At 44.5% G+C, this 20,724-nt stretch overlaps 1 protein-coding gene across 2 annotated transcripts in view; it reads right to left on the bottom strand.

The window, feature by feature from the left end:
• The window catches only part of Itgb1 (integrin subunit beta 1), a 43,724-nt gene extending 25,870 nt beyond the window's left edge, over positions 1–17,854 (bottom strand). Inside the window, exons 1-2 of one of the 2 annotated variants that reach the window (XM_041649887.1) lie at positions 17,641–17,854; positions 105–171 (exon numbers count right to left, since the gene is read on the bottom strand). In XM_041649887.1, the coding sequence (XP_041505821.1) occupies positions 105–171 (67 nt within the window). In that variant the 5' untranslated portion in view covers positions 17,641–17,854. The remainder of the gene's footprint in view (positions 1–104; positions 172–17,640) is intronic. The other variant, XM_041649888.1, reaches the window with a different exon arrangement.
• Positions 17,855–20,724: the final 2,870 nt, after the last annotated feature.

A 20,724-nucleotide genomic window follows, 5' to 3' on the forward strand; every position in this document is an offset into this window, starting at 1 on the left:
AGGGTTGTCTTCCCACCCCACGCCCCCAGGAACCTAACTGACCAAAGATTATTGATCCAAGACACTAAAATAAAAAGATTACAAGAAAAACAAATTTTTTTTACCTGTTTGGCCAAATACGGAACAAATCAAGCTGATGAATCCAATCCAGAAAACCAGTTGCAAATTCATCTACAACAGAAAGTGTGTATCATTACTGAGAGAAAATATCAGGTGAATTGTGTTCAACCTTCCCTTCTTTCTCCTCTCCAAACTTCTCCACACTGCCATCTGCCTTCGTCCCTGCTCACCATACCATTCACCCTACTGTTCTAACACTTCACACCACACTTTCAGAATGCGTTCCTGTCTTCTCTATGAAATGTCTCAGTATTCAATTAAATATCACAAAATTATACATCAAGCCAGGCAGCGGTGCACACGCCTTTAATCCCAGCACTTGGGAAACAGAGACAGGTAGATCTCTATGAATTCGTGGCTAGCCTAGTCTACAGAGCTAATTCCAGGACAAGCAGGGCTACGTGAAGAAACCCCATCTTGAAGGAAAACAGTAATAATAATAATAAATACACATGCAGTCCTAAGACCACAAAGGTATGGCAGTTTATCCTACACAATGTCCCTGGAGCTCTCAGTCCAACAGGCACACCCAGAGGCGCAGTCACCTCGGAACTAGGGTACTTCCCAGAGCTGACTCAGCCACCTCCACACCGACATCTCCTCTACAGTTCCTCTCCTCAGGCTAAAACACAGCTGCGTATCCAAGACTTTGACTCAACTGTTTGTTTTGCTTTCTTGTTATATTTTTCTTTTGCAAGAAAACCAACTATGCATGGAATGGTAAAATATTCAGCTTGTTTCCCTCAACTTTCCATAACAACAAATGACCTCACTATAGACCCAGAGTCTGTAGTGTCCTTCAGAATCTCATGGGGGGGGGGGGGGGGGAGCAGACAGCTCAGATAATATTCTATACATTAAACTTCTAATTATTACCTCTATTTCTAGTGAACCAATGTTTTCAGTTCCACGATTTATCCCTAATCAAGTATGCTCAAAGATGGCTGAGCTCAGCCTGCTCGGCTAACACCTTAACTGCCCACTCTCCATAGACACCTCCAGTCTACTACACATGCGCATGCATCTGTGTTACCTACAGAATGAAAGGGGAGCAAGGAATGTTGGCATGGGAATAATTCCAGAATGTAAGAGGGAGAAACAGAAAGATTACCATAAGTTCAAAGCCAGTCTGGTTTACACAGTAAAATCATGGTTTTGAGAGACAGAAAAAGAGAAACCAGGAAGGTAGAAAAAGGAAGATCAGAAGTACAAGGTCATCACCCTTCCCTACTTAGCAAGTTCAAGACCTTGTCTAAAAAAGAAAAGTTCTCTAAATTCTACATTAAAGCTCTTCATCTTCAAGCCCTTATATTTCACACAACACAGGCCCCTTCACACGAGGAGTAAAGACAGGCATATTACTGCTCCATGAGACGTGGTCCTAACCCTGGGATGAACATTGCTGCTCCTCTGCTCATGCAGACTTCCCAGAGACAAGAGGGGGAGGCTCTGGGAGTCATCCACCTGCAATCAGGGTTACTCCAGGAAATGAGTCGCTCCTGGAGCTGACAGGTTACGCAAATGGCTTGGGACTGCATCCAAGTGCTGACTAAAACCTGAGTGTCAAAAAAGCACGATGTTCTAATGTTTCTCTAAGGTCAACGCAATCCTCAACAGTGACAGAGAGCAGAGAGCACGTCACTCCCGCAGAAGTGGATGACCACAGCACCTGTATTCAGATAATGTATTCCTTCAGGCTACTTCATACTTGCTGGCCAGCCTTGAGAAATCTTTCAAAATACCACACAAGTCAGAGAGGCACGCAGTGATCCAGTGAAGGATGCTTTTCAGCATGCTGCACTTTAAAGCATTCCTGTAAGATCCACAGCCCTCTACTTCTACAAACCCTGGTAGTTCATAGAAACTAAGGCCCTCTGGAAGTGTGCCAAGCCCAGAAGCAAGCAAAACAATACTCAAATGCTCGAGAACAGCTGAGAGAACAAGGACAGCTCTGGACACAGTTTGGAGACAGTTATCAACTCTCCTGTAAGCTAGCAAGAAAACAGAGACGCTGTTGTTGCTTGGTGGCGTTCATAAAGGCTGGGTTTTAGAGACAGGAAGTAGTAAGAATCCAGCAGGGCTCTAGGAACAATGATAGTAACTAGAAAGAGCAAGTGCCAGGCTGGAGAGATGGATCAGCTGAGGTTCTAAGTTCAATTCCCAATAACCAGGTGGTGGTTCACAACCATTAGTAATGAGATCTGGTGCCCCCTTCTGGCCTGCAAGCATACATGCAGGAGAAACACTGAATACATAATAAATAAATAAAATATTTAAAAGAAAGAGAAAGAAAGAAAGAAAAAAAGAAAGAACGAACGAAAGAACTGAGCGGTGGTGGCGCACACCTTTAATCCCAGCACCCGGGAGGCAGAGGCAGATGGATCTCTGTGAGTTTGAGGCCAGCCTGGTCTACAGAATGAGTTCCAGGACAGGCACCAAAAAAAAAAAAAAAAAAAAAAAAGGAGGGAAGGGAGGGGAGGAGGGAGGGAGGGAGAGAGGGGGAGGGAGGGAGAGAGGGAGGAGGGAGGGAGGGGGGAGGGAGGGAGGGAGGAGGGAGGAAAGAAAGAACGACTGGGAGGGAGCGTGAGGTTGAGACCACACTGACAGTGACCCTGAGGGAGTCAGCACAACTGGCGTCTAGACCAAGTGACGCAGAGTGGGGGAGGCTTGAGATAGACTGTGTCAGAGTTCACGCAGATGTCCTCCTTCCCAGGCCTAAAGCCATGAGCTTGGAGAAACAAGGCCTGTTCAGCAGGTGACCCTTATGTTGAGGAAGGGGGCTTACAGGTTCCCTATCAATGATATCTCACTGAAGACAAATCATCAGAGAAAACGCCATGAGACATGGTCCTAACCCTTTGCTTTTATCTTAGACAAAGGTTTTTACCTGGCCTGGTCTACATTTCGTCTCCTGAAACTGCTGCAGCTGACAGACAGAGATACTACTGACCACACAGGGACTAACCCTGGGAAGGACATCGTCTCAGGCCCCATTCACTTACAAACTCCTTGACTACGTGGTAAACCCTTCCCCAGACTGCTTTGGGTTGGTGCTCTATCACAGCAACAGAAAGGTAAGTAGGACACTCCCTTCCCATGTCCTTTGCTCTCTTCATCTCTGAGGGTCCTTCTTCAGACAGCCACGTCAGTTTTGTGTCCTCCCTATAATACAAATGCCTCAAGGAACTAACAGTTCATAGACAAAAATGCAGACAATTACCATACAGTAACCATTTCTGTGCAGAGGATGCATGTGGCTAACGTCTCCAGAAAGAAGCCGCAAGCAAACTGAAGCTTCTGTGACAATGCTTACAACTTCAACACCCGCGGAGCGTGAAATGCTGCATATTATCCTGAGCCTTCTTCCCTCTTAATAGCCATTTACTGCCCACTATTCTACTGGGGTTTCTGTTGCTGGGTTAAAGACCATGGCCAAAGGAAACTTAAGGAGAGAAGGGCAGGAAAGACAGGAACGGAAGCAGAGACCACGGAAGACTGCCGCTCTCTGGCTTGCTCTTGGTAGCTTGCTCAGTTTGATTTCTTACACCACACAAGCACCTGCCCAGGAGTAGCACCCCACACACAGTGGGCTAGGCCCACCAACAACAATCACTAATCAAGAAAATGCCCCCTACATGGGGAACAATCTGATGGGAGCATCCATCCAATCAAAATTCCCTGTAAATTTATCCCTGTAGGTTCGTGTCGAATTGAAAAAAATCAACCAGTACAGCCTCCTCTATACAAGACCTACCAATCAGCTTTGTGACCATTAGGTTAATCCTTCCAAATGGAGAAACAAAGCACTAATTATCTTTTAGATACTTACTTAGCAGTCTACTTCAGTCAATGCAAAGTTAAGAGTGTCACCACGTATTCCTTTATTCTGGGCTTAAGGTTTCAGAGGGTTATAGTTCATGATGGCAAAGCAGAGGTACTCCTGCTCCAAGTTATAATTTTTCCTATCAGATAATTGCCCTCCTTTGAGATGCTAAACTCTTTACTCAAAGGATTAAGAAAATGTCTCACCTGTGTAGTTTCGATTTAATGTTTGTATGTATGAGTATACACACATAAACATTAAAAACCTTAAAGGTATTTTTTTACCAATACTCCCTCTACAACAAGGTTTTTCAAGGTCTTTATCATAGCCTATGTGTGATACAATTCTAAACATTCAAAAAAAAAAAAGACATTTGTTGAGTGGTGGTGGTGTACACCTTTAATCCCAGCACTGGGGAGGCAGAGGGAGGTGGATCCCTGGGGGTTCAAGGCCAGCCTGGTCTACAGAGCGAGTTCCAGGACAGGCTCCAAAGCCACAGAGAGACACTGCCATGCCTGCTACTTACTGTGGTGCCACCCTGGCATGGTGGACTCTTACTCTCTCTCCTAAAACCCTAGGTCAAAACAAACTCTTCCTTAAGTTATCTTGGTCATGGCCTTTTGTCACAGCAACAGCAAAGTAACCAGCACTGTCCTCCAACAGAGAAGTCACTTGGGATGCAGAGACAGAATACTAGTTATCTTCTGGAATGTGCTGACTCAGCAGATGACTGACTTCCACCAACCCGAAAGCTAGCACCTGAGGCCAGCTGAGATTTCCCTAATTTGCTATAACCTATCTCTCTAATGTCTCAACCACTGTACTTTGGAAGTATCTTAATTTATGGTTTTCTTTGTTCTGTTACATAAAACTATTGTCACACTGGAAAACGGAATCTAGGATCACCTAAATCTGTGTTCCCAGGTCATGGTAACTGGTATCTATTTCCAGAATACCCTACCCTTTTTGAGGAGAAAGCTGTGTTTTACATCAGCACAGAGCACACCTAACTGTCTAACTATGTGGAGACGGCAGGGTTGCAGTTAGAATGGAGGGCTATGTGCAGAAGACAGCGGAGAGAAGCCACCTCAGCAAGCCTGCACATGCGAGGCTGGGGAGGCTGAGGAAGGCCATACAATCTTTTTCTAATATTGTGTCTAAGCACATATTTTGAGGTGTCTCCCTCACACTGGATTGTCACTTTCTCTCCATGAATTTATGGTTTTGTTGTTACATGTTGTTGGCAAGACTATTTTATCTTTAAAAGTTGTCTGAGTTACAGTCTCTATTGCTGTGAAGAGACACTATGACCACAGCAACTCCTATAAAGGGAGGATTTAACTGGGACTTGCTTAGAGGTTTAGAGTTCAATCCATTTAGTCATCACGGTGGGAGCAGTGACACACAGACAGACGTGGTGCTGAAGAGGCAGCAGAGAGTTCTACATCTGGATCTGCAGGCAGCGGGCAGGAAGAGAGTGACACTGGACCTGGCTTGAGCCAGACACAAGCAGCAGTGAAAGTAAAACATGCAGAAGGAAGGAGGGTAAAGGTCCTGAGGCAAACAGGTGAGTTTAAGTCATAAGAGCTGTGGACAAGCAGGAGCTAAGGCTGAGCATTCATAACCAATAGTAAGTCTCCGGGTCATGATCTGAGAATGGCTGGAGGCCCAGAAGAAAGCCTCTACAAGGCTGGGACTGGAGATCCATCAGAGAGCACTACCCAGGTAACTGAAACGATGATGACATGAGGTGCAAAGACAGGGAAAGGGAAGACATATGGAGCAGGGCAGTTACCCAGACCATCAGGAATGTACCACCCTGCATATGCGCACAGCTTTTCACCACAGCAGAGATACTGCCCCCATCAATTCTTCTCAAGTAGGAAACCAGGACAACAGAGGCCAGAGGAAATGGGCAATAGCATTACAGAGCGGAGCTGTGGGCCCAGCATCCACTGCACACCCGACCTATAAAGTCCCATTCTAACACTCTGCTCACGTGTAACTACTTTAACCTCAGATCTTCCCATGAATCTCGGGCCACAAGAGAACAAGATGTTCACGACAGATACAGCAAAAAGTACTCAGCTCAAAGATAATGCTCAACCTGAATGTCCCCAGCCTGAGCACTAGCTTTCCTGGTACCAAAAGGCACCATGCAAGTTTCCAAAAGAAAGAGGCAACCAACAACAATCCTACTCGACTGTGATGCCTATGAACCACAACAAACAGCACGGCACCATAACTCCGGTGCAGAAGTGGCATGCATACCTTGGCAGTAACCAGCTCCTCTAACAGAACTTAACACCAGATCAACAAGAGGAAAACCATGCCTGGTTCTGCAAACCTCACTAACCGTTCAGGGGTGGTGAAGCCATTCACTAGCACATGGTTATTGGAGGAGAAGTCACTACCTCTAATTTACTAACCAGCTCCATCCCTAAGAACAACTATAAACATCTGTCCCTGTACACAAGGTATGTGGTAGTCATCACCTCTCACCCAGGAAACTAACCTCTGCAACAGAGACCACTACAGAAAACAACAAACAACCAAAATACAAAGTTGTGGAGACCAGTCCCAACAGATGTGTCTACAAAACACTCACACCCTAATCAGGGAACACTGAAGAAGAGGTTGCAGAAACAAAGTAAGAGCAGGAATAAGAGAGTTTGGCCAGATTGTGTCTCCTAGTAACATCAGAAGCTACACACATGAAGTCTCTCTAACACACATACTCAAGGATGACACCAATGGACATGCCAAACTGGACAGAGAAAAGCTCAGAACTACAGGCAACTGACGAGAGGTAGGAGCAGGAGAGGTAGTCTTCCCAGGTAAGCACACACCCATTGGTTGTCCACTGCTAAATAATCAGCACTAAAAGTATACATATATGTAACATTATACAGGTTATATTTAAGATTATATGCATATATACTATACATATATGCATGCTGTAACATTCAATAAAAAAAGCCATAAATTTGAAGGAAAATGGGAAGTGGTATATGGGAGTTTGGAGGGAGGTAAGAGAAGGGGAAAATGCTATAATGATAATATCAAAAAAAGATAATGCTCAAAATGTTTTGCTGACTGTATCAAATTATATGACCTTGTTCTCTGAGATTACGCAGGAGTTCGGAAAGAAATGAGACCATCTCTGTTTTACAGATGAGAAACCCAAACCTCAGAGAGGTTAAGTAACTGCACAGATGAAACTGTCACCTGACTCCGTCTCTGAAGAGCTACTTAGCCACTATTTTAAAAGAATGGACATCCGTCCAGAGTTAGAACTGATTCAGAGCACAGAAATGGAAAAAGCTTATGATGTTGCTCTGTGAGTTTATTTATTAAACATTCACAGTGAATAGCGGCCAACAGCTCATTTTAATCTCCAAATAGATACCAATTTTGTGTCCTGTTCCCACAAAAGCATCTCAAGCTTAGATTTTCTAACCATATTCAATTTTATCTAAGGTGGCATAATTCATTCCTGAGCAAAATATTACGGATAGCTTACAAATAATCCATTTAGTAAGAATCAGCCCACATTTGTGCAACTGCTTTAATCTTCAGAGTAAACTCTTTATTCAAAGTTAAGCCTTTCTGAACTTTTAAACACTATTTACTACATTTTTAATAAAATGTAAATAACTTGGTTGGTATTTCCTTTTTTTTTCTTCTTAAAGCAGGGTCTCACTGTGCAGCTTGGAACTCTCTGTGTAGACCAGGCTGGCCTCAGACTCAGAGATCTGCTTTCCCCTGCCTCCCACATTCTGGGATTAAAGGCATGCACTGCTTTTATATTTACAGACGAAATGGTTTAAAGCTTGATGTATACATAGTGAGCATCCCTTACCCAAACTGCATGGGGGCCAAAAGTGCTGGACTTTTCTCAGACTTGGAAACAGAAGGCAGTGCTATTGTATATGAAGTGCACCTGCACACCACTGACCCCTGAAGGTGGTGCTATTGTATATGAAGTACACCTGCACACCACTGACCCCTGAAGGTGGTGCTATTGTATATGAAGTGTACCTGCACATCACTGACCCCTGAAGGTGGTGCTATTGTATATGAAGTACACCTGCACACCACTGACCCCCTGAAGGTGGTGCTATTGTATATGAAGTACACCTTACACCTGCACATCACTGACCCCTGAAAGGCACCAGATGCAGAACTTTTCATTTGTGTCATGCTGACATCCAGAGATTTACATCTTCAGCCATTAGAGATTTTCAGATAAAGGATTCTCAACCTATACAATCTTTGTAGAAATTCATTATTCTTTTGGAAGAAATTACTTTTCCCTGTATCTGCTTTTTTTTTGTTTTTTGTTTTTTTTGTTTTTTTTGTTTTGTTTTGTTTTTTGTTTTTCGAGACAGGGTTTCTCCCTTTGTAGACCAGGCTGGTCTCGAACTCACAGAGATCCGCCTGTCTCTGCCTCCCGAGTGCTGGGATTAAAGGCGTGCGCCACCACCGTCCGGCTCCTGTATCTGCTTTTTTTTTTTTAAATATTTATTTATTATGCATACAGTATTCTGTCTGTGTGTACGTCTGCAGGCCAGAAGAGGGCACCAGACCTCATTACAGATGGTTGTGAGCCACCATGTGGTTGCCGGGAATTGAACTCAGGACCTCTGGAAGAGCAGACACTGCTCTTAACCACTGAGCCATCTCTCCAGCCCCCTGTATCTGCTTTTTAAAGGTGAAAGAGCTGGGCATCTTTAACCCCAGCATCGGGAGGCCGAGGAATGTGAATCTCTGAGTCTGAGGTCAACATGAACTACATAGGGAGTTCCCGACCAGTCAGAGCTACAGAGTGAGACACTATCTTTCCAAAACAAATGATAGACAGACAGACAGACAGACAGACAGACAGACAGACAGATGGATAGACAGACAGACAGACAGACAAGGAGGGAGGGAAATAAATAGGTCAATAACATCTTAATACATAAAAATCAATACTCAAGAAAAATAACCCAGGAAACTAAGACTCTAGGAATGAACACATGGTTCCTCCTACTGTCAGCCATGGACAACGATAAAATGGAAAGACCTTGACAAAAGAGAAACCAACCTTTTGAGCTCCAATCATCAGAGGGTGAGATGTAAAGATGAAGTCAGACCATACGAGATAACTTTTCTCTTGTGAGAGGAACAATTAACACTCAACCTTTTCTGACAGGAAGAGGTGTGGTGGTGACTAGGGAGTCAGTCATTGACCCAAATACTAATAACGAGAGCAAATTAAATATTAACCAAATTTACCAAAAAGAGCCAGGTGTGGTGTCACACACCTTTAATTTCAGCACTCAGGAGGCAGAGGCAAGTGGATCTCTGTGAGTCTGAGACCAGCCTATTCTACAAAGCAAGCTCCAGGACAGCCAGAACTACAAAGAGAAACCCAGTCACAAGCAAACAAACAAAAATTATTAAAAAGCACAAGGAAGGAGAAAACAAGGACAGAAAAGAAGAGGTTCAGTAATCCAAAAGTGGATGTTGACAGTGCTCCACTGCAGCTTACCAGCCTGCAAGTGCACAGCAGTCTCATTACAGCACCTCCTAAACACTAGCCAGGACTCTACCCTGGCTGCAGACGACTTGAAGAACTCAATGAAAACCCTTTCTAATCGATAAACATTTGTCTGAGCCTAATGAACTCTAACAATGAATGCTGCTGTTTGCAGCTGAGCAGTGGTTCACGCCTGTGACCACAGTATTTTGAGGCTGAAGTAAGAGTATTTCTGTAAGTTTGAAGCTAGTTCTATAACTCCAAGAATATAATCAACGAAAGGAGATCAAACCTGAGATGTCCCACAGAACACGAACTAGCAAAGGAAAGGAAGAGCAAACGTGATGGGATGAGTGGTGACTCAACAGACAACTGACCCCATCTCTACCCCACCAACGGGATGAGTGGTGACTCAATAGACAACTGACCCCATCTCTACCCCACCATAAGAAGGGAAGCCCCATGGACAAGCATCCAATTCAAATCAGACACTGAAAAGTAAACCCAGTGACTGCCAAAGGATGAATTTGAAAATAAAACATTTTAAGAAAAGCTATTAAGCCAAACTATGAACGCCAGTCCACAGTAAGAGAAAAACTGCCTTCCTTCCCAGCACCATCTGCTACCAAAAGACTTCATTACCTAGCATGTGACTTTCCAAACATATCCAGTAAGCTCTCCCTTGATGCAAACTTTTCTTTCTCTTTTTCTGTCTGTTGTTCTTTTGTTTTTCCCTATGAATGGGGAAAATGTAAGTTACCCAATGCTTCAGTTGACAAAATTTACTTTGTTCCCAAATGTGTGTGAAGAAATCCTGGCAAAAGTTAACTACCTGGGGGCTGGAAAAAAATGAAGGCTCAGTGCATAAAAGCATTTGCTGCTCTTACAGAGGACTCAGATCCTGTTCCCAGCATCCACACCTGGCAGCTTAAGGCCATCTGTAATTCCAGGACCTGGAGATTCCCAACACCCTCTTCCAGTAGCCTCAATAACATACATGTGATACACATGCATACATGCAGACACATACACATAAAAATAAATAAATCTTTAAAAAAGTTGACTGCTTGTTACTATTAAAACAGCATTTTCATTCTATATGTAATTTCAATAAGAAGAAATCTTTTTTTTTAAAGATTTATTTGTTTATGTATACAACATTTCCTTCCATGTATGCTTGCTTGCATGCCAGAAGAGGGCACCAGATCTCATTATAGATGGCTGTGAGCCACCATGTGGTTGCTGGGAATTGAACTCAGGACCTCTGGAAGAGCAGTCAGTGCTCTTAACCTCTGAGCCATCTCTCCAGCCCTAGAAGAAATCTTGAGTTACATTTTTACATTGCATAATCTTATCTACTGGTTTAAATAATTATTCCAAAATTTTTCTTTTAGCTTTATTTTTTAATTTATCTATTTTATGTACATTGGTGTTTTGTCTACAGGTATGTCTGTGTATGGGTGTCAGGTCCCCTAAAACTGGAGATACAGACAGTTGTGAGCTGCCATATGGGTGCTGGAATTGAACCTGGGTCCTCTGGAAGTGCAGTCAGTGCTCTTAACCACTGAGCCACCTCTCCAGCCACCACCCCCCAATTTTTTCTTGATCAAATTCATTTTGAGCACCACCTTTTATCCTCTCTTCCCCTATCTCCCTGCAGTGGAGGAACAAGCACAAACGAGCCATACTTTACCCAACAAATGTTTCAAAACAAATTACAGAAATCACTTCGTTTCTCATTTTACTAAGAGTAGGCTGGGAATGAGTGGCACAGATTTCAAAATTTTGGAAAGAATAAAATATAAGCCTGAAGGAAAAGTTTTAGCAACAAATATCTTTGTACTGATTTTCTTATTACTGGCAAGTACTTAGCAACTGTAGGAGAAAACAAAACCTGAATGACTATTTCATACGCACTTCTCGACTTGTTCTGTTGCTCTGTGCTAGAGCCTAAACCTAGAACCTTGCAAGTATGGACACAGAAAGACTATACCGTAAGAGACACCTCCAAATCATGATGTCATGCATCTTTAACAAAGGTAACTCTTACTCCTGCTGTATTTATGACATTTTCCAAATGTAACATTCAAGTACTGAATGTGGGAGCTGGAGAGACAGCTCAGAGTTTAAGAGCACTGGCTGTTCTTCCAGAGGTCCTGAGTTCGATGCCCAGCAACCACATGGTGGCTCACAACCATCTATAATGGCATTTGGTGCCCTCTTCTGGTGTGTGTATACATAATAAATAAATCTTTAAAAAAAGAATACTAAATGTACGGTTTCAAACTTCAATATCCTAATAATCAAATAGAACAACCCCACTACTGACCTCTAAAAAGGGCCAAAATCGTAACGTGAACTAAATCATACAAAATCTATAAAATACTGGCTGTATTAGAAAGAGGTAATAACATCCTAATTTCAGGTGTAATAAATTAAGTTTACACCTATTCAATATCCAGTAAACACGCAGGCTGTGAAATAGACGTCTGTGCTTCGATTGGCACATACTGAATTCTAAAAACAAATATTTCACTCCTCCACTGAAACTATTTTCCTTCAGCAAAACACAATGCTTTTTTCTTCTATGTTTAAGACTTTTATTTGTTTTTTGTTTTGTTTTATTTAGACCATTACTCTTCAACAGCCACAATAAACAGAATTCATTGTTTTCCTCACAGAACATCATCTGGATGTTGCCTAGCACAAAAACATGGCCAACTTCCAGTATACTCAATAAGGTGGTGTTATGTTCACTACTGCTTAACTGATTGCATTCATTCATGTGTCATTCCTTGAAAAGAACTGAGGCCTTCATTTTACATTCCCACGACATACACACAGTCATATGCAAGTAATATTTACCAAAACAGACAGAGCTCTGCCTCCCAAGTACACTGTCTTTGTTCTGTTTGAAACACATCATCCATCCCTTCCATACCTTAGCTCAGCCCATTCCTCATTCAGACCTCATCTTCTCCACCAGACCTTCCAAAACCACTTAAGCCACGGCTGACCTTTAACTCAAAAACTGAAAGTACCATCTGGCATGGTACACTGACTGTAGAAACAACTCTTCGGTTTTTGTCATGTTTTCCTGAGTGGAACACAATTGTCCCTACTAGGGAATTCACTCAAAATCAAAGCCATGCGGACCTCCTCACAAAGTTCTTAGTCTCAGTACCCTGATGAGCTAAATGCACAAGTAAGGACAGGCAGACGACGGACTGGCCATAGCAGATCTGACTAAGCAGCACTGCAAGTTCTTCCCAGTCATTTCCATTACATTTATATTTTATGATGACACAGGAAAATGGTTGCCCGGGGCTGGAGAGATGCTCGACAGTCAGGAGCACACGCTGCTCTTCCACACAACCCAACTTCCGTTCCCACAGCTACATCAGCTGGCTAACAACCATCTCTAACTCCAACTCCAGGGAATCTAAAGCCTCTAGTCTCTGAAGGAGCTTGCATTCAGTGTACGATCTCATATGCACAGACACACACATCTACAGATAATTAAAAATTTTTTTTTAATTTTAAAGAAAATGGTTTCTCATGAAAGAACAAAAGACTGTATCCTGCAGACCTGAGATCCAGCAGCAACTGCCTCTCATCTCAAAGTGAGAGCGAAGTGCAGGTGTGAAACCAAAGTCCTAGGGAGTGGAGTTCCAAAGGCATCCAGAAATCCTGAGTCAGAGACTTCTTTGGAACCAGGGTTTCCCAGAGAGAAGACACTTCTAAGCCAAACTGGGGCTGTAATCACTGCTCTAGGGAAGGGATGTAAAAACAAGCTAGTCTTTAATTTAAACACACTAATTGCTAGGAAACCCGACATATCCCTACCCACTCTCTAAAATGGCTGGCGAAGAAACTGGGAAAGTGAACGACCCCCTTTCTGCTCTACACTCTGGTGTTTTTATCTGCAACCTACACTATCAGCCAGTATTGACGATGAATAATTCCCAATCCCAGGCTCGAGGTCACCTTTCAAAAGCTCAGCACTGTAGAGCCTACCCTCTTGTGGTCACACCGCCTCCACCTAGCTAGCTGTCAGCATGGACCCGTCTCACCAATTCTCCTTCCTAAACACAGTAATTCTTGTTTCCGCTGCTACCACTTGGGATCTCTAAGTTTCTGAGTCTCACCTTTGTCACCAAAAAATTTTGGAGTATCCGCATGCCCATTGTTTATAAATTAAAATACATGAATTTCTATAGCAATACAATAAGATTATTCATCACGATAAACACTTTGAACTTTTAAAAGCTATAAACGCAGTATCTAAAATATTCTTCCTTAGAGTCCGATGAGTCATTTCACATCTCCCTGGGCATAGAAACCTGTATTTTGAAGCCTTGGTATAATGAGACTGCTTCTGTAGGTAAGGAATGCATGTATACACACCCATATGTTCTTATATTCATAAAATTATTGCATAGTATGTACATGCAAGTATATGCAAACAGGTATGTATGTATTTGTGTCTGTGTACTGGGTAGTTTTATGTGTCAACTTGACACACACTAGAGTCAGAGAGAAAGGAGCCTCAGCTGAGCCTCTAAGAGACCCAGCCTTAAGGCATTTCCTCAATTAGTGATTGATGGGGAGGGGGAGGACCCAGGGAGGGCCCAGCCCATTGTGGGTGGTGGTCCTCGGTTCTGTAAGAAAGTAGGTTGTGCAAGCCAGGGGAAGCAAGCCAATAAAGCCCTCCTCCACGGCCTCTGCATCAGCTCCTGCCTCCTGATTCCTGCCGTGCTTGAGTTCCTGTCCTGACTTCCTTCAATAATGAACAACATGGACATGAAAGTCAAATAACCCCTTTTCTCCCCAACTTGCTTTTGGTCACGGAGTTTCATCACAGCAATTGAAACTCTATCTAAGACAGCCTGCTAACGTAGGATGTAAATTTGAAGGAGTCTTTTTTCCCATGTGCACATTTCATGATGACATGCGTGCTAGACATACTGGTATTTAGAAGATAATTATTATCTTCTAAAGCCACACACCAAAAACAAAGTCCTCAAACTGTGACGTTTACAAAGGAGAGCTTCGTTCTTTCCCAGGCAGTTAGCTCCTGAACCACCCTCTCCTACCTGCTGCAGTCGCTAACCTGTCAGCACACTTCCGCTTCCTGAGTCTGTATCACTATCACTCCAGACCCAATCCAGAAGACTCGCTTCCTCTTTCCTCCCTTATCCTCACATCCCTGACTACCACCTAACTGACACACAACAAGCAAACTGCAAACATATAACCAAAGTCACAATAAACAGTAATATAAGAGTAAACATGAATATAATCAACTCTCAAACTCACTAATTTATAGATAAATGGTAAAAGCTTATTTTAACATATCCACATTGGATTCTATCCACAGTGAATCTTCAAATCAACAGGGCTTCTGATGCATCAAAAATTTTACATTTAAATTATGAGGGAAAAAAGTCCTCTGAACTTTCACCAGTTACATGTTTCTCTCACTACTCTGGCAGCACAGTGAACAGCAGTCCATTTACAGAACACTAGAAAAAGGGTTTTCTTCAGACAACATGCTGTGTTATACACCACCCTCTCTACCTGTAAGCCAGGGTTGGTTTTGTTAGCAAAAATCCAAACAGTAAAGGAACTACATTACACAGCAAGCATTCTGGACAAACTTATTAATTTTCAAGTTAATCTGTCAAACCAATTAACCTTCCTTGTAATAACAGTAATGAGAGGTGATCAGTTATACTTGGAATTAATCAACATAGAACTACATTTTCATTTCAGTGATGTTGATTCTGGGCAGATTCAAGTCAGGATGATGAGAAAATTGAAACAAGTGTTGTTAGAAGCACCAAACCCAGGGTCCTGTGGTGATGGCGCATGCCTTTGATCCCAGCACTACAGAGGCAGAGGCAGGCAGATGTCTGTGAGTTTGAGGCCAGCCTAGTCTACAGAGCAAGTTTCAGGGCAGCCAGGACTAAACAGAGAAACCCTGTAGGGGGTGGGGGTTGTACTAAATCCAGTGACTTTGCAACGTTGTTAATTCTGGACTTGTACTTTTTGCTTAATAATTTATTTTTATTTTATGTGCGTTGGTGTTTTGCCCGCATATATGTCTGTATGAGAGTACTGGACCCCCTGGAACTGGAGTTATCGACAGTTTGAATTGCCATGGGGGTGCTGGGAATTGAACCTAGGTCCTGGAAAAGCGTAGTCAGTGGCCTTAACTAAACCATCTCTCCAGCCCCATGAACTTGTACTTTTCATGGATAGAACACTGAAGATTAAAAGCACCGTGGGGGGAGAGGGGTGGAGCCATAGATGCAGGGTGGTTAAGAGCACTGGCTGCTCTTCCAGAGGACCCACGCGGTGGATGACAGCCATCCGTGGTCCAGTTCCAGGGTATCTGACTCTCTTCTGTCGTCCACGGATGCTGCAAGGCACACTGCAAACTTACATGCAAGCCAACACCCACCTACATAAATCTCAAAATTAAAATAAAACCTTTAAAAAGGTAACAACCGGGGCCAAGGAGATGGCTCAGCACATGAACGTGTTTTCCCAAGCTAGGCAACCTCTATTCAATCCCTGGAATCCACATGATGGAGGAAGAAAATTTATCCTCTGACCTCCACACATGCCTGTCACTACACCCACACATAAAAATAATTATAAACTATAATTAAAGAAACCACCTCAGTACAGAGCTTCACGTCCTTCTAGAAAGACTTCAACAGCACAGATTCTTCATCTGTAGCACTGTGAACTCAATACAGATAAGCTAGAATCTGCTTTCTGCTCACCTAAGAAAATACCATCCTAGTATCTCTCTCTACTCTACAAACCGGTGTTTCACCCGTTGTATATTTGCCATTCCATCATCTTCAGTTATTAATCATTGGTGAATGAATCAAAATCACTCATAAATCTGAATATCACTCTGAGAATAAGTCAGTCCTTCCCTTCTCGCCATGATGTCCATAAATGTGTAATGGGTAACTTTCAACTAAAATTTCTTAGTCTTTTCTACAGTTTTCTAGGGTGTCAACTATTTATTATAATGGCTGTGTGTGATTCAAGAAAGAAATCTAGTCAAAATTCACCTAACATTTATTTCTGTGCTATGCAAGCAGTAACAAAAATAAAAAAACAAAAATAAACCCAAGTCACCCTACCCTCTTCACATCCACGTGGAATGGCAGAGCCAGGAAACATTCCAAATGCTACCAAAACATTCTAAGAAGTTTGTAGGTCTTTTTAATGTACCAAGAAGCAATGAAAAGGTATCAATACATATGGAGCATTATTGTCTAAGCTTGCGGTTTTACATTTTACTGTGTCTTGTTTTGTTGTTTGTTTTTTTTTTTAAATCTAGACTGACATTGCTCTAGAAACCTATACCCTATATTAATATACCTGCTTTATTTTACATTAGGTGAGGTTACTTCAAGTTGGGCTCTAGAGGTGAGCCCATGAACTCTCCAAACTACTTAAACTCCCACACCTCCGTGTCTTCATTTGGGAAAGGAGATAAAGAGTCCCGACACCACCAGGGATCGGGGTCTGCAGTGAAGTCAGTACGTGTAAACACAGGCTGGAAGCTGGGCCCGACCCTGTCCCTGGTATCACAATTAATACTATAGTTAGTGTAGGGGTTCCTTTTCTCTTCTACAGATGAGGAAACGGAAACAGTATAATTTATTACTCATTTTACCACTGAGTGCTAGGTTTCAAATTAAAAGTTCAAATTCACTATGGCATTCGGGATCAGGGCGGTCATAAGCCCAGGCTGTCACTAGGAGGCATGAGAAAGGGTAAGCACGAGGCCCCGGGCGGGCAGGCGGGCAGGCGGGCACCGCCTCGCGGACCACGGACGCCTCGGCCTGGTTCCCGGGGTCCCGCGCGGCGCTCGGGAAAGGCGCCTGGCGGTCACGGGCGAACGGTACCCCTCGGAGGACTCCAGACACCGCGACCCCCGTCGTACCCAGCCTTGCCCCGCCACGCCCCAGGGTGACAGGCGAGGCTCGCGACCCTCCCCCCGAGACCCTCCCTTAGGCCAGGCCGGGCGGGGCGGGGGAGCTGCAGCCGGACGTGGCGGCGCGGCAGAGTCCGTCCGGTCCGGCCCAGGCCGCCCTCGTTACCCAGAGCCCACGCCCGCGCGTCCTTACGCCCGCGGCCTTACCTTTCCGCAAGCGTCCGCCCGGCACGCGCGCGGCTCGGGCTCCGCCGCGTTCCGCCTCTCGGGGGGTCTCGGGCGGGTGTCGGCGCGCCTCGGCCCTTCGGAGGGTCTCGGGCGGGTGTCGGCCGGCCTCGGCTTCTCGGCTGGTCTCGGGCGGTGTCGGCGGGCCTCGGCAGCTCGGCGGGTCTCCGCGGCTCTTGAGCGCGTGGGCGGAGACTCGGGCCGCCGACTCCCTCAGGAAGCCGGCCGGCCCCGCCTCCGCCGCGAAGATCCCTGTCCCGGGCCGGCCGCCAGGCCTTTCTCTCCCTCCGGAAACGCATTCCTCCGCGCCGCGTCAGCCGCGCCCGCCCGAAGGAGGGGGAGGCGGCAGGAAGGAGGAAGGTGGGGCTGGGTGCAGACAAAGGAACCGGGCGGCCTGGTCCTTTCTGTAGAGGGCATGGCGCTGCGGTAGTGGAGGCGCCTGATGCCCGGCGGGAAGAACCTGCCGAAGCCAGTGTCCCGTCGATCCCGGGGTCCAGGAGGATGTGTGAGCCGAGGGTCCAGGAGGATGCGGTGGTAGCGTTCTGCAGACTGCTTTCGAGCTTCCCGATCACTCTGCGGGTGCACTCTCGCGCCACCCGCACCCGTCCTGTGCCACCCTGCCCGCCTGGGGGCTGCTTTTGCTCGATTCTCTATCAGGAAGGCCAAGTATGAAAAGGAAAAATCGTGTGTTTACAGACTAATTTTCTCTTCTCTGGGGAAATAAAAAGTAAAAAGAAGCCAGTCGGTCTCAGAAATCTAAATGAGAAGCTTGAAACTTGGACTTGCCACATCATTCTGAGAGACGCGTGGCGGGCAGGTGCCATCAGCTTGCCTGAATGGCGTGGGCAGCCAGGAGCAGGGCGCCCTGCCGGAAAGTCAGCTCTCACTGCCAGGTTTATGATCCCGAGAAGTAGTGTTTTTGTTCTGGAAGAGTGAAAAATGGGTTGCCCAAATAAATACAATAGAAAAATAATCACTATGGAAAAACTACATATTGCCCATCAGCAAATCAAATGTATTGTTGAACTTAACGCCTAAGAAATGAGCATCGTTTTTCCTAATTAGTAAATGACGGAGCGTAGAGGCTGCTTCTGCATCAGCAGCTCTGTGGTAAAGCTCCATGCCCTTGCCTTTAAAGGTATTGGCTTTACCTCTGCAGAGTTAAGCCCTTTGCCCAGCCTCTGCACAGGAAACTACTATATAAACATACTTCATCCATGCTTGGCCTGCACTGCGTGGGTGTCTGATTTGAGGAGGCGGTAGCAACCCACCACAGATCCTAAGCAGGCTTCCCAGGCAGCTCTAAAGAAAATCAGTTCCTCAAGAACAGCTCTCAGCAGCTACTTAGAGACACAAAAGTAAATGGCCTACTTGCTCTGCTCCCCCAGGGGTCAGCCTGAGCTGAGGGAGTCCAGGTTACCTGCGGAAGTCGTGAGCTCTGAAGAAAATAGAAATTGATAAATACAGCAATCTCTCAGAAGTGTATCTGGATTGAACCCACACAGATTAAGAGGTGGGCAGTTCCTTAGCTATCTAAAATGTATGAGCGTTGTTCTAGTTACTTGTCTCTTAATGAGACCCAATGGTACCGAACAAAAACAACCCAGTGACTACATTTATTTTAGCTCACAGATCCAGGGCACAATCCATTTTCGGCAAGAAAGTTGTGGGTTGTAGTGGTAGAAGTTTGAGGTCATATTACACCCAGGAACCCCCTGTTCCTGTGTTCCTCGGGGAGAGGGGGTGTTGAATATTTTCCTGAACAGGGAATATAAATTGCCTGTTGCCTTTTCAAGGCCTAAGCCCTTCCCCCACTGTAGCGTTAGTGTGTTGTTGGTATTCTCCCAGCAATAGTTGCTGCACCTATTTAGTAATATGCGAAAGGGGAGATAGAATTCTTTCAGTGACAAGTGATGTACAGGAAACAGTAACATACATGGACCGCCAAAGTCCCTGTCCTCCATTTTCAGAATATATTGTCTAGAGAATTTTAAATAAAAGTCCCTGTCCTGCCCAGGGTCCTTCATTAGTTACATTTCCTTTTTTTTTTTTTTTGAGGGGTGGGGTCAAGACGGGGTTTCTCTGTAGCTTTTTAGAACCTGCCCTGGAACTTGCTCTTTAGTCCAGGCTGACCTTGAACTCACAGAGATTCGTCTGTTTCTGGCTCCCAAGTGCTGGGGTTAAAGGCCTGTGCCACCACGGCCAGTGGTCACATTATTTGTCTTGGTGCTAGAGCACCCTCTTCCAAATCATCAGGATTCTTCCTGCCAGACACAGACCCAGTCTCAGGCTAGGGAGGTGATGTAATCCTAGCTTGGACACATTCTTATTCCTCAAAGGTTTGACGTGGTCCCTCAGTCATGTTCTGCTGCCCCTAGACATCTTTGCTGTCTTTCTGTCCTGCTCATGTCTGGGTAGTAGTGAGATTTGGAATGTCAGACAGCTTATATTTAAGGCAGGCACAGCTGAGATGTGTCAGGATTTCTTGTAGGACTCCAGTCAGAAGCAGTTATCATCCGCATTATTCAGATAAGGGATAGTCCTTCTCTAGTCACTGTACCCAAAATCTCCATCTTAGGGCCCGACATTGATCCGGGCACCAGACTCTCCCATGCAATCAGCATTGTAGACTAATCCTCCATCTTGGACCAGGATACAGGGGAAATGCAAAAGTCATCTTGCTTGTAACTTACGCACAGGGTGACTCCATGTCTCCATCTCTGTTAACAACATTGCCCTTGGGTGGCCTCTGTATGTGCATACAAATTTGCAAATTGAAAACAGGTTACTCTGTCCTAACTATGGCTTTTTTTCTTTTTAATTTTTTTTATTATTTATTTTGTGTACCGTGTTCTGCTTGAATATATGCTTGCAGGCCAGTAGAGGGCGCCAGATCTTATTACAGATGGTTGTGAGACACCATGTGGTTGCTGGGAATTGAACTCAGAACCTCTGGAAAAACAGCCAGTGCCTTAACCGCTGAGCCATCTATCCAGCCCCCTTTTCAATACTTTTTCTTTTTAAAAAAATTTATGTACATAGCTTTTTTGCCTGCATGTCTGTCTG

This window comes from Microtus oregoni, unplaced genomic scaffold, assembly GCF_018167655.1.
Source record: "Microtus oregoni isolate MIOR12 unplaced genomic scaffold, Mior012 000004F_ref0000308, whole genome shotgun sequence".
Classification (NCBI taxonomy): Eukaryota; Metazoa; Chordata; class Mammalia; order Rodentia; family Cricetidae; genus Microtus; species Microtus oregoni.